We start from the raw sequence: 14,471 nt of genomic DNA on the forward strand, positions 1-14,471 counted from the left end.
GCTCTCCTTCCATTTAAATAAATGTCTTTTTATTTTTGTTTTACAAGAATACAGTTGTAAAATACAGCTCAAAAATACAGTTACGTTCATGAAGCTTGCTGGATCTGTAGATGTACTTCTTTTGAGATTAGCGGTGATGATACTGATTTGTCAGAAAAATCGTATCACTTATGAAGGGCATTATGTGGTATCTTGGTAGTTGCCTGCAGAGACGGCATACTTCTCAAACACTGGTAAAGGACATAGCATGAGAACTCCCCCAAAGCAGTAAGGAAGGATGTTTGTCTAAGAGAAATTTAACATATGCACTCTGCTTCTCCTTTTGCTTCTCTTTTTGGGTTTTATAGGAATTCTTTTTGGGACAACTTTCAGCGTATTTGCTGCAGGTAAACATCTGTATCCCTTTAACCTACTGACCTAAGAAGTAATAGAGAGAGAGATGGATGCTTAGAAAAGTACTGGAGTGGCATTAGCAAACAGGTAGAACAGAAATTTTGCAGGCCTAGGGATTTTTGAAAGTCATTTAAAAGCCTGACATAGAATGTTTAAATTTGCACCCTTCTCCTCCATTTCTTTAAATCTTTTTTACCCAAACTTCTATACATATATAAGAATTACACTATTTTCTCCTTCCACTAATTAGCAGTTTGAAAAAACAGTGGTCATTATATCTATCTACATCTATATAACTAAGCATACCTTGTTTTATTGTGCTTTGCTTTATTGTACTTCAAAGATACTACTGCATTCTTTACAGATTGAAGATTTGTGGCAACCATGTGTCAAGCAAGTCTAAGGGTGCCATATTTCTAACAGCATCGTTTTTCAATTAAGGCAGGCACGTTGTGTTTTAGACATAATGCTATTGAACACTTAACTGACTACAGTATAGCGTAAACGTAACTTTTATATGCACTGGGAAACAGAAAAATTCATGTGATTCATTTTATTGCAATATTCACTTTACTGCAGTGATCTGGAATGGAGCCTGCAACATCTCCAAGGTATGCTTGTATACCTGTATCTGTCTATCCAACCACACATAAATACAGTTCAGTTTGGTACCTCTTTGGGGGAAAAAAAAAAATATCAGCAGAATCATTCTCACCTTTTCTCCTCGTTCTCCAGGTTCTCCCTGGGCAAAAGAACAAAGATTGAGTGACATATTAAATTATAAAACACCTAATCAATCAACACTAAACAAAATCAGATATTAAACATACTATTAATAGATAAATTATACGTGACATTTTCTATTTTGGCAATATATAGTTGTTATATAAAAACAAAAGGTTAAGACGAGTTTCCTGGAGCATTGAGTGTGGATATCAATGGCAAATGTAATTTTAATTCTTTGCTTTTGAGGACTAAAGAAAGATATTTAAGATGATCAGCCAAAACCCGGCTTTTAGGGCACTAAGGAGAAAAATGTCGTGGCAATTCAACGTCTCGAGGCTTCTGAGATTACGACGTTTTATTCTGCTCACAGACTCAGTAAGGTGAGTTTATTTACTTACATCCTTCAATGAAATCTTCCATTCAAAGCAGCCCCTGGTGCACGGAATATTTCAGGGGTCAGAGTACCAGTGTAGTTCTCTATCTGTCTTCCCCTGATGTGACTAAGGCCTGAACTTGGACCCCTTCACAATGTCATGAACTCTCTTCAATCTGTTGTTAACCACTATGTTCCAAATTAGGTGTACTTTAGGAGGCGTTAGTTTTTTCAGAAAAGATACTATATTGGCGCAGAATCTAAGTGAGTTTAGGAGAGATGTCTTTACTCAAAATGATGACCATGACAGTACAAGGACTAAAATGCAAAACTGTGTTCTGAAAAGAATCTCATTTTCACTTTACCCAGGAAGGGACAGGGGACAGAGTCAGAGAGTAAATCTAAAGCAAATCACACACATTATGATAATATTCCTCTTAAGCTTGAGAAAGGGTTGCAATAAGATCAGACTACTTTAAAAATTATTTTTAAGGTGGTTATTGTGTTTTTTAAAATTACAATTCACTCAAGAAGTCTGTTTGAAGGCAACACTCTTTTCACTCCCTGAAACTCCGCCTGACCCTTTGGCTTTCTGAATTTCTGGTTACCTTTCACTGCTCAGCAGCCATCCTGATGGTCGCTAGGCAACAGAAGAATAGTACTGAGAACATGCATTAAGCATTAACTCCTATCATTTGGCTTTTTAGCATGCAGCTAGAGAGGGAAGAAGACAGGAAAATGGCTGTAGTCCCAGAAGGAATATTTTCTTTCCTCTGCTGCAGGACAAAAGACAGGTCTATAAATTTTAGGTCTGTCCTAGGCGCCTGTCAATAGCAATGTGATCTGTAAAATCAGCTGACAAGCATCTGTGGGTACGGATACACACCAGCACAGCTGATGGGATTAGACATTAGTTTTGTACTTCAAGGGATGGTCACTCATCAAAGGACTTGGGATTTGTCTGCCTATTTGGTTTAAACTAAACTGTCAGCAATCTTTTTATATTTAAGATTCATTTGTTCTTCAAAAACAAAGGAAATTTGGAATCCAAAAAAAAAAATCTCTATTACATTTTTTCCCTATTTAGTAATTCAGACTATATCCATTTTTAAATTTCAAACATGCCACATTTTTATTGTGCTCTTCATTTGATTAACTGGTTAGGTTGTGCAAGCCTTGGAGGTGGCCAAATCTTGAGGAAAAGTCACAGTGGCACTGTGAACATCTTTAGCACATCTTGTAAAAATTATGCAAATGTTGGCAGGATGGACGTGGCCTATGTTGTAATATGTTCATTAAGTGGTAAAATGACAAAGTCACATTTGAAACACAGGCTTTCTCATGTTATTTAAGTATCCCAGAAATAAAAATTTAGACATATCCTACACTGTTTCTCTGCATTTTTAATGCTAATGAGAATCACAAACATCACTTATTCTTTAGTCACAAAGAATTATACTACAGTATATTATATTATTGACAAAAAAATTCCATCCAAGTAAAACCAGTGGGATATAAAAAAAGTGTAACATCTCACAATCTCATGAAAACTCATGCCTCAAATGATTCTGCTTGGTTTTCTTTGTACCAACCTTGGGCCCTGGCATTCCATTCTGTCCTCCTGTTCCAGGCAACCCGGGCTCACCCTCAAAATAAAAGATAGATACTACTAAATAAAACAGACAAAATCAACACATTATATAGCTCATTAGAGGATATAACCACCCAATAATGCTCAAGAAGTACATAGCATGTTAGACTAGTTACACAAGTTAGCTTGTTTGGTCCAAAATTCTATGTGCTAGGGACCTAGGATACAAGAGGGCTAATTTCCTTGTGTTGAGTCTTTTCTCCACTGAGAAAGTGAAAGCAAATTACCAATGGAAATGAGTATCTAGCATGATGCTAGGTACATATAGCTAGGTATATGCTAGGTACAATATTTGTTGAATGAGTAAAAGACGTGAAAATTTAAGACTTTCTTGATGGAGAACTTTTAAGTGATTCATCAACTGAGGAAAATAGAGACTAAATCATTCTATTTATTAGACTTAAGCAAATGAGCATATCCAAACCTAAATCTTGAAGAATATACACAGCTTGGAACATCTACTTAACTAATTTAGACACATTTGACACAAAAGTAAAAATGGCTTTGATTTCTCTTTCCAGTTTCACTGTAAATATAATTAAAATCAACATTCGGAGTTGTGGTTTTCATTGTCATATTGAGTGATAGGCATTTGAGAAAAAGATGATGGCTATTAGCTAGAAAGATTTTCCATTTCAGAAAGATGACGATGTATATCAATCTTTCTAGACTCTGAACCAGCAGTTGTTTTCCAAAGCGGAAGTCTCTTGCGCTCAGAAGCAAAGGAAAGATATTCTGCATGATGACTGTAGTTAACAATACTGTATGGTATATTTGCAAGTTGTTAAGAGAGTAGATCTTAAAAGTTCTTATCACAAGGAAAAAAAACTTGTAACTATGTGAGTTGATGGATGTTAACCAAACCTATTGTGGTGATCATTTCACAGTATATACATGTGTCAAACCATTATGTTGTACACCTGAAACTAATTCAATGTCATGTGTCCAATGTATCTCAATAAAATTGGGAGAAGAAAGAAAGTAGCTTTTAATACTTCCATGTAGCTCAAACTTAGAGCAACTAGAATTTCATTTTCCTTTAAAAACATTCCCAAAGCCATTTATTATGTGCTTCAACTTCTTGGCAAGTTTCTTTTCCCTGAGTGTTAAAAAGTTGCTACTTAGTTGATTAAAAAAAATTGACTTTATTTTTTAGAGCAGTTTTAGGCTAACAGCAAACCTAGTTGATTTTTTAAGAATGTTTTCTAGGTTGTCTGGAGGGCAGAAATTGTGCCATTTTAGTATTTGTGCTCTCACCTTCAAAAACACTTACATTAGTAAAACAGCAACATTTCTTAAGTTCCAGGAGCTTTACATACATTAACTCACTTAATTCTCACAAATTTCTATAAGGTAAGTACTATCTTTATCTATATTTAATAGATGAAGAAACTAAGGCACAGAGAGGTAAAGTAATTTTTCCAGATTTACACAACTCTGCCTTAAGAGGTTGTGCTTTTAGTACAATGATGCATTGCTGAATGAATGAATGCATCTCGAAACTGGGAGAGTTGATGAAGACTATTTCTATCCTCATTATCATTTGGTTTATACTCCCCGTTTATAAATGACCTTCCAGAATGTATACAAACCTGAATTAAATGTAACTTCTGTAGAGATGATTTTTCTTCACCTACCAGATAAACTAAGCAATGTGAAGTTAATAGTGTCTTTCTAGAAGAGCAAAAAATGTTTTTCTCTTATACTGGATTATTGTAATTGCTAAAGTCTTAACTCATGGAAGAAATTCTGCTTCCTATATAAAGTTACACTATAATCATTTGCTCTTTCCTCGATAAAATAGCAAAAATGTTGACTTACAATAACGATGGCTATTATAAGAAAATTTTGATAAGCTATTTGTACATAACCAAGGGTAAGAACTCCAATGGAAACTGAATACACCCTGAAAGAGGACTGTCATTTACTATGCAACCAGAAAAAGAGTTATCGAGTCTGCTTTCTTCAAAAAACTTACACCAGGAGGCACTAATATCGTAACTCATGGTTTAATGCAAACGAGGTGCTGCCAGGGAACAATACAAACTTTGTTTAGACTTTCAAAGAATAACTATGGTAGCCAGAATTATTTTTAAAAGAAAATGGTTAAGCCCCTGGAACCAGACAAAATACATGCTGAGATTTTGAAGCAAGGAAGACAAATGTTGCTTAGGTATCTGCACAACATCCTTCTTAAAATATGAACATCGAGGGACTAAAACTTGATCCTTTTTTTCCCTTTGATTTTATATTTTGTTAAAATAATCTTTTAACGTAAAAGAAAACAAAAAATTGCACCCATAATCCCATCGCTCTATCATAACTGTTTTCATTTTGTCCGGTTTCCTTCTAGCCTTTTAAATTTATGCTTACATATTTCAAGCAATTGTAAGCTTATTACATAGTTTGACGTTCTATTTTTTATTATTTTATACCACACGTTTGTTTTTACACAATCACAAACGTATCTGTGATTGTCTTGTGAATAGTTTATTATCTATCAAAGTCAGGTGTGATCATTTGTTTAAGCTGTCCCAGATTGTTGAATACTTAGGTTGTTTCCAATTTTTGCTATTAAAGGTAAATTAAAATAAACATCTATGTAAATATTTCTAAGTTGCTTTCCAAAAGGGATCTGAGATTTATCTGCTTTTCTAGGCACCCACTCTGTTACTTTTTCACAACTTCATCAGCATTGGATATCACAATTTTAATTACTTTTGTGGCTATTTTATTTTTTAAAATTTATTTATTTAATTTATTTATTTTTGGCTGCATTGGGTCTTCGTTGCTGCGTGCGGGCTTTCTCTAGTTGTGGTGAGCAGGGGCTACTCTTTGTTGCGGTGCGCGGGCTTCTCATTGCGGTGGCTTCTCATTGAGGTGGCTTCGCTTGTTGCGGAGCGTGGGCTCTAAGCACGCAGGCTCAGTAGTTGTGGTACATGGGCTTAGCTGTAGTTGCTCCACAGCATGTGGGATCTTCCGGGACCAGGGCTCGAACCCATGTCCCCTGCATTGGCAGGCGGATACTCAACCACTGTGCCCCAGGGAAGTCCCTGTGGCCATTTTAATAAGCACAAACGAGAATTTACTGGGGCCGTTTTACGTTTATCACTTGTAAGGTTAAATAGGTATGTAGCGAGATTTTAAAGCTAAAAAGTGAATAAGGCTGTTTCCTGAATGAATCAAGGGAAGATAAAAAGGAAAAATGGCTCATAGCATTTTACCTTTGTAAAAAGTTATAACAAGAAAAATATATTCAAACTCAGATTAGGAGGTTATGGAACATTCTGTTATTATTCAAATTTAGTTTCCCAGGTTGTGTTAAAGGAATGTTACAGATGAAATGCTATACAACTTTGATTACCAAGGCCAACCAGTGGGATTCTGGAAGGCATTAATTCATTCAACTAACATTTAGTGAAAATTTACTGTATGTTTTACTCTGAGGGTTTCATGGGATATAAAGATGAAATAGACATGACAGGTACCTGTGCCCAGAGAGCTTGTTTTTGAGTGAGAAAAGAGATATCTACATAAATAACTTAAGAGGACATCTAATTGAGATGGAACTTTTTTCTTTGAGCAAAGTTTTCTTGCACTTCATAAAGAGGCATAATAAATAGAAATCAAAGGGAAGTCTTAATGAGAATGAAGCTTATGTCATCTGGTGTATTGATATTTTCTGGTATATGAGGACAAAATATCATGAGGCCTCTTCAAATAAAGTTACAATGATATTACTTTACTACATAATATAGTAAAAAAGTACATATACAGAGAAATATATCAGAGAAGTATAGACCAAAAAAATGGGAATTGGGTTTTGTGTGTGTGGGAACTAGTCTCATGTTTACTGGATAATCTATTCATCTATTTCTGAATGCATCTCATATTCACAAGTACTAAGGACATTCCAAAGATAGTAATGAAGAAAAATAGCAGCTAACATCTTAACTACAGGTAGATTGATAGAGTTTTCTCTATTACACTTTAAATTCTAGGGCTATTCCTAGTGTATTTAAGCTAAAAATAAGTTGAACTGACTTTTAAGAAGGATAACGCTGCTTTCTTTCTTTTTTTTTTTTTTAAACCAAACACTCTTTAGAACTCTAATGTAAAACATCACCCAAGGCTTTTACAGTTATTTTAGTTACTGCTATTCAGGGGCAACTTGAAAGAATACTTAACAATAGAAAGGAATGTCATTTTCCTACCAAATTGAGTGCTAAAGAGAAACAGGCCATTTAGCAGTAATACTGCTCCCTTCCACTTCAATCACAAGGGGTTACAGCTTTAAATTTTCAGCATAGTATAATTTTGCATTCACCTTGTCAATATAGATTTGTTTCCTTTAAGTACTGCATTTTCAGGAAGAACTCATCTAAACAGAAGAACTACAACTGTCCCCCCTTATCCTCTGTTTTGCTTTCCTTGGTTTCAGTTACCCGTGGTCAACCAAAGTCTGAAAATATCGAATGGAAAACTACAGAAACAAACAATTCAGAAGTTCTAAACTGTGCGCTGTTTTGAGTAGCGTGATGAAATCTGGTGCATTCTGCTGCATCCCACCCAGGACGTGAATCACCCCTTTGTCCAGTGTATCCTGCCCGTTAGCCATTTAGTAGCCACTAAGTTATTAGATCGACTGTCATGGTATCACAGTGCTTGTGTTTACGTTAATTCTTATTTTACTTAATAATGGCCCCAAATATGGGCAATTCAGATATTCTCTTACTGTGCCTAATTTCTAAATTAAACTTCATCATAAGTATGTACATATAGGAAAAAGCATAGTATATATAGGGCTTAGTACCCTCCTCGGTTTCAGGCATCCACTGGGGGTCTTGGAACGTATTCCCTGCGGATGGGGCTGGGGACTACTGTACAAGGAACATGAAGCAGCAGCAGATGAAACGAGTGATATTGAACATAACATGGTATCAGTCTTAAGGTTGTTCTCCTACCACTGGAGTTGGTGGGGTTGGTGCCTGCGTGTAATAAAATAAAGACTAAAAACGGGCAGCATTGGTCACTGATACCTCGCTAAAGCATTGGGTGGACTGGGCCTTTCTCCCTGACGGTGACAGCACATAGAAGGATCTCCGTGGCCTAAGGGGTGAGCAGGACCGGCCGCTAGTCATTCCTCTCCTGCAGGCAGTCATGGTGGGGAGTTGGGTGCCCCTGTATGAGGCTTCAGAGCCTCAGAGGCTTTGGTAGCTATTGGGTAAATAACCCTTGGTAGAGGAAGGTCCTCTGAAGGCAGTGAGGTGCCCACAGGGACTTCCAGTTAGAACTATCTGGGGAAGAGTAAGGAAAATGGAGTTTCTGCTCTCCATTCATATTTATTTTCTCTCTCTCTAGTTCAGTTTAGTTTAGTCTTCCACCCTAGTCCCCTAATGCCAGTGAGGATGAATAGAAACTTGTGCGAAGGTAGGACGTAGAAAATGACCAACATATTTTACCTTGAAATTTCTAGAAATGTAGCATTTTACCACACAAAACTATAAAATAAGAATCCTTGCCCCAAACCTCAAGTGTTATGAATGCTCTAAATAAATCCTTTGTCTTTTTGTACTCCAGCCCACTTCCATGAACTCCCAGGGGTACACACATCCCTAGTTTAAGAAATTGGACTTAAGGGAGATCCAGTTAACTCTAATAACATTACAGTTTAGCTCCACTTTTTTACATAAGTTTGTGTGGGTTGACCCACTGAACTAATGCATCAGTTTTTTTCTATATATGTTGTCTATATATATATATGTAAAATCTAAAACACAACCCACTTGTATATTGGAGATTGTCAATCATTGCATTCAACAAGAAGCGAATCTTTGATGATGTTATAGTTCAATACATTTAGAACTGTACAACCTGGAATTAAATAGCACAAAGTGGAAGGACAAGTTGGAATCAAACACCAAAAATTAAGCCACACAGCCATAATGAAATCAGAGTAGTCCGTATTCGATTTTTACACTAACTAAACTGAATAACCATAAATTGGTAATTTATTTGTTGTTGTTGTTTACAGATGTCTAGTACCAATGTATTTAGAATTTCAATGGAAAAATGTTCTCAATCCCACATTATTTGATCCCATTTGCTCCCTAGGCAATTGTCCCACTTCTCTTTGACCACCCACCCTCCCGCCCTGTTTCCATGCCATAAAGACTGTGGCATGGGATGAACCTTGAAAATGAGCAGAGTTTAAACCCGTGTTGCCCAATATGGTACCACTAGCCACATGTGGCTCTTGAGCACTGGAAATAAGGCTAGTTTTTGAGATGTGACGTAAGCATAAAATACGATTTTGAAGACTCAGTTGTAAAAAAAAAAATGTAAAATATCTCATTAATAATGTGAATACTATTAATCTTAAAATATTAATTTATATGATGTTGAAATGATAGTTTTAGATATATTCAGTTAAATAAAATATATTATTAAAATTAATATCACCTGCTTTTTAAACACCTAAAAAATGTGGTTACTAGAAAATTCGCATTTACATATGTGGCTTGTATTTGGAGCTTGCTTTATGTTTCTATCAAACAGCATTAGTTTAAACTATAAAATTATATAATTATTAGAAGACACGATGAACCAGAAGCCTTTAAAAGCAGGGAAGGAGCACATCAGTATTCAATCAAGTCAACATACGGCGAGACTTCAGAATGGAGACGCCATCGTGGAGTTAAAATCCACCACTGGACTCTGCCAAGGAAGGTAGTGTGTGTGGGGTTGAGAGCGAAGGGCTGCTCTGGAGCAGACGCTGCTGAGGGGCCAGAGGAGCCACAGGTGGCAAGGGGGTAGAGGCTGACCCTAGGGACCTCCTAACCCACCTCCGTGCCACCCACCAGCCTCCAACATTCTCCTAAAAACAAGTCAACTTATAACTACTTCGCTCAGTTCTCTCCAAGCCTGTCCCATCGCACTCGGAATAAGGGCCCCTGCAAGGTCTGGCCCTGTTGCTTCTCTGACCTCACCTTCTGCCACTCCAGCCACACTGAACTCTTTGTTTCAAGATGTGAGGCAGGAGTCGGCCCACGGTCTTTGCATTTGGACTTCTCTCCTGTGGACCACCTTCCCTCTGATATCCAGGGATTTACTCTCTCACCTTCTCAGCCTTGGAGCAACTGTCCCCTTATTACAGGGGTTGCCTGGAATACCCACCACCACACACCACCACTCCCTATGCCCACCCATTATCTTACTTTGCTTTCTCCATTGCACTAATTTCCACCTAAGGGAGAATTTTTTTGTTCCTTTTCTGTCACCCCCATTAGGATTGCCAGACCTGGCAAATAAAAATACAAGACGCTCAGCTAAAATTTAATTTCGGATAAACAACAAATAATTTTTAATTAAGTGTGTCCCAAATATTGAATGGACATATCACATGAAAAATGATGGGTTGTTTATCTGAAATTCAAATTTGATTGAGCCTTCTGTATTTTACTTGGCAACCGGATTTCCCACCCCCTCTCCACCACTAGAATACGAACTTTGCTTAGTTCACTCCTCTTTCCACATTGTCTAGAAACTGTACCTTAACACATAATAATTGTTCAGTACATCCACGTTGGAGGAATGGATGAACACAGGATACGCGAAGACATTAAGCCTATATGAAAATGTGAAGCCCTTACAGGCCTGGTAAGAGGTGAAGACAGCAAGACTTTTCTGCTGGGAAACTGGAAAAGACCTATGAATCTGGTGGCAAGAGATGGCTCTTTGTCTGGACTATGGCAAAAGACAGCAGTGAGAAAAGAGACAGGGACCCAGGAAAAAGATGGGAGAGATGTTAACCCAGCAGTGACATGTCCATGTCCCGCAGGTCAGTCTGAAGCAGAATTGAAAAGTAGAGGACGAGCCTGGGGTCAGTGAAGGGCGGGAGTTAGTGGAGGGGAGGAGTCGCGTAAAGGGCAGGGAGCCGGGAATGAGCAGAACTTTCACTGCTGCCGAGGAAAAGCCCTGAGCCCCTCCGGGACTCTGTCAGGGGAAGAGTGGTTGCCTAGAGGACTAAAGGCTCGAACAGTTGTGCCTGTGGGTACAGAGACCAGGCCATTAGAAATACTTCCATCTATTCGGTTATCTCCCCTCTTCCGTCTGCTCCTTCCCTCGCCCCATGTGTCTCAGTGAAGGGCAAGTAGTAGCTGGGGCAATGCTGGTTGTATGAATTATCATGTCATCTCAACTTTCCCAGAAAACTTACATGTGTCATCATTTACCTCATGAACTCATTCTAACATCTGCTTCTCCCTAAGCAGAAGCACTCACAAAATAGGGCAATATATATATATTTTTTTCTTTTTTTTTGGCTGCACCGCGTGGTATGCGGGATCTTAGTTCCCCGACCAGGGATCGAACCCATGCCCCCTGCAGTGGAAGTGCAGAGTCTTAATCACTGGACCGCCAGGGAAATCCCAAGGGCAATATTTTAGTTGAAAGGAACCAAGCCAGCCATTCTTAATAGATGAAGAAATGCATTCAGAAAGGGGAAGTACCTTTTCCAGAAGCAAAGAGCTGCAAAGAGGCAGATGTGAGATTAGAACCCAGGTCTTCCGATTCCCCATCTTGTGTTTCCTCTATCTGAGTAACTTGTGTCTAAAGAACTCATTCATATTTATTATGTTTCTTTTGTCTTCAATTTTTGCAAAAAATGAGAAAGCTGCTTCAGGAAGCCTCCAGTCTAATCCCAGGTTTTCTACTACTGGTCCTGGGACACAGAGCAAATTGCTTGAGCTTCTGTGGGGCTCAGCTTTTATTCTATGCAGTGTGTGGAGGGAGATTAAATGCTTACCCTCTCCCAGATCTAAAGGATTAAAATTTATTTTATTATTATTATTAGTTGTTATTGTTGGACTAAGCATGTCAATGGTGGCATAAAGGAAGATTCCTCAGACATCTGATTAAACTTGCCTCAAGTCCCAATTTCACCAGCTATGGAAGTCTAGGATTTGCTTTCCCACCCCTCTGCTTGAGCTCTTTCATCTGTATGTGTCATCTCTGTTTTGCCCCAGACCAATTCAGATGGGTCAGTTGGTTCTTCACCAGTTGCCTCAAGAAATTCACTCTCCTCAGGTCTTTTTTTTTTGGTGTGTTAGTTTCTGCTTTATAACAAAGTGAATCAGTTATACATATACATATGTCCCCATATCTCTTCCCTCTTGCGTCTCCCTCCCTCCCACCCTCCTATCCCACCCCTCTAGGTGATCACAAAGCATGGAGCTGATCTCCCTGTGCTATGCGGCTGCTTCCCACTAGCTATCTATTTTACGTTTGGTAGTGTATATATGTCCATGACACTCTGTCACTTTGTCCCAGCTTACCCTTCCCCCTCCCCATATCCTCAAGTCCATTCTCTAGTAGGTCTGCGTCTCCTCAGGTCTTTTGTGAGCTCAGGATTGAATACCTGGGGTTCCTGAAAGGTGTCCCATTACAGAGCACTCAGACTTTTCTCATCTCTCTGCCTTCTCCTCTCTCCCCCTTCCACCTCACCTTCCTCCTTCCTTCCCTCCTTCCTCAACCATCCTGGGAATTCAGCTTCACCCTCTCTTATGTGGAGCAATTCAGTAGTTTTTAGCTCCTACTTGCGTACTCAATGCCTAATGCTTCTGTTTCTTTCCTGGAGGCAGAGGCTTTGTTACTTGGTGAAAGAGAAACAGAAAATTCTTTGAGCTTTCTGTTGGGTTGGTTGTGCACCAAAGAACTGGCATCCCTGTAGGGGAGTTTTGTCTCGTTTATCCAGTCAGCAAACTCCCTCCCTAAAATTAAAATCTCTTTGTCCACCTTGGTAATATGAATAATAGTAGAAAAGTAGACCATTCTATCAGCCAGAAACTTAATGAAAATATTCTATTTCAGATAATTTACTGAAATGGGTCCTAAACTGATTAAAGTAATACCTAAACTAAACCTAATAACCAAACCTTCATTATGCTTTTAAAAAAAGTACAAATGTCTAAAATAAGAAAACATGATAGTTGTATCAATAGTGCTACAGTATGGACTATTTCAGAAATAAGTTTGTGGTTGACACTTTTATTCGCGTTTTTTGTACGGCTAACGTAGACAGAAATGTACAAAATATAATTTGAACAAAGAAATTCAAATGCAAAGAGATAGCTAAGAATTTAGGGGTCACAGAAAATAGCTAAGTTGAGTTTATCTGGATGAAATTTACAGGAGAGAAGAATGATCTGCCTTGAGCACACCCCTAAAATGTGAAGGTCTAGTGAGAAGTACACATGGATGACCCCCCATCTCAACCCTCCCTGCTAATGTCTTCCCCTCTCTTCCCAACCCCAGTTCTCTTATTCATCAAGAAGGGACTTTGGGGCTGCGTGTGGACACCACGGCCTGCAAGCTCTGCCCACAGCTCCCTACCAATAGCTGCTCCAGGCCACTCACAGGTGTACAGGCGCACACGCCAGCTGTGTGGTTCACCCTTGGGACAATGGACCTGGGGAAGAGGCCACTACAGGCAATGGAAGCAGACTCAGCACAATAGAGGCAGGAATTCTTGGGTCCTGGGTACCTGGGCTGTGATCTAGAAGCAGGGATCTGGGCTTTTAGTGGGCATGTCTCCTTGGCCCTGTGGACTTCTCACCCCATGGGGACGGACCCAACGTAAGAGGGACAAAGGAGGGTGAAGAGAAACACTGCCTGGGTCTAAGGGAAACATTGTACAGTATTCCCTTTTAAATAACTTATAAAAGGTGTAAAAACCAGCCTGGGAGCATGATGTCACAGTGTGGGGTGGGGGTCTCTTTTACGTGTATCAGAGAAATCGTTCTCTGCGTGTACTCTTATGGAAAAAAAAGATTAAGAATAAAGACATGTTTTAGGAAGACAAAATATCAAAATGGATGAAGGGGGTATGTGACGTGGAAGAGGTTGTTAGGACTGGAATAAGTCAGATACAACACACTTTGTTCAGCTCTCATGTGTTACACGAATCTCTTCTAAATTAGATAATTAGTGTTTATTGCAACTTTGTGCATGACTAGGGCTGCTAGAAAAGGAACTGCAGTAGCAATAGCTAATCAGCATCTGATATTCCCCTAGTGCAGGAATGAGGAAGAGGCGGGGACTTCTGTGTATCCAATGACAAAGAAACTCAAAAGTGGTGTTGGATGTTTGGGGAGAGACTCTCATTCCCTCTCTGGATGTAGATAGGAAAGAATGAAGCCCCAGGCATGATTGGCAGCCTTCCAACCAAGAGGAGAGTAGGAATTAGAGTGAAGGCAGCAACGTGAAACACAGAGTGACAAGATGGAAGAACTGGGTTTTTAGTGATGAGGTTTCGGTGCCAGGACAAAG

The 14,471-nt window shown here is 38.8% G+C and overlaps 1 protein-coding gene and 1 long non-coding RNA gene across 7 annotated transcripts in view; one reads left to right on the forward strand and one right to left on the reverse strand.

Moving 5' to 3' along the window:
* Window positions 1-14,471, reverse strand: part of COL25A1 (collagen type XXV alpha 1 chain) — a gene marked incomplete at its 5' end in the record, with an annotated part of 478,255 nt that overhangs the window by 92,380 nt on the left and 371,404 nt on the right. For all 6 annotated transcript variants that reach the window (XM_082389178.1, XM_082389177.1, XM_082389176.1 and 3 more), the window contains 2 exons: window positions 1,109-1,135; window positions 3,085-3,138. In XM_082389178.1, coding sequence (XP_082245304.1) covers window positions 1,109-1,135; window positions 3,085-3,138 — 81 coding nt within the window. The remainder of the gene's footprint in view (window positions 1-1,108; window positions 1,136-3,084; window positions 3,139-14,471) is intronic.
* Window positions 1-14,471, forward strand: part of LOC309627326 — a 195,468-nt gene that overhangs the window by 9,366 nt on the left and 171,631 nt on the right. The window lies entirely within an intron of this gene.

This window comes from Balaenoptera borealis, assembly GCF_965194805.1.
Source record: "Balaenoptera borealis genome assembly, chromosome: 4".
NCBI classification, from domain to species: Eukaryota; Metazoa; Chordata; class Mammalia; order Artiodactyla; family Balaenopteridae; genus Balaenoptera; species Balaenoptera borealis.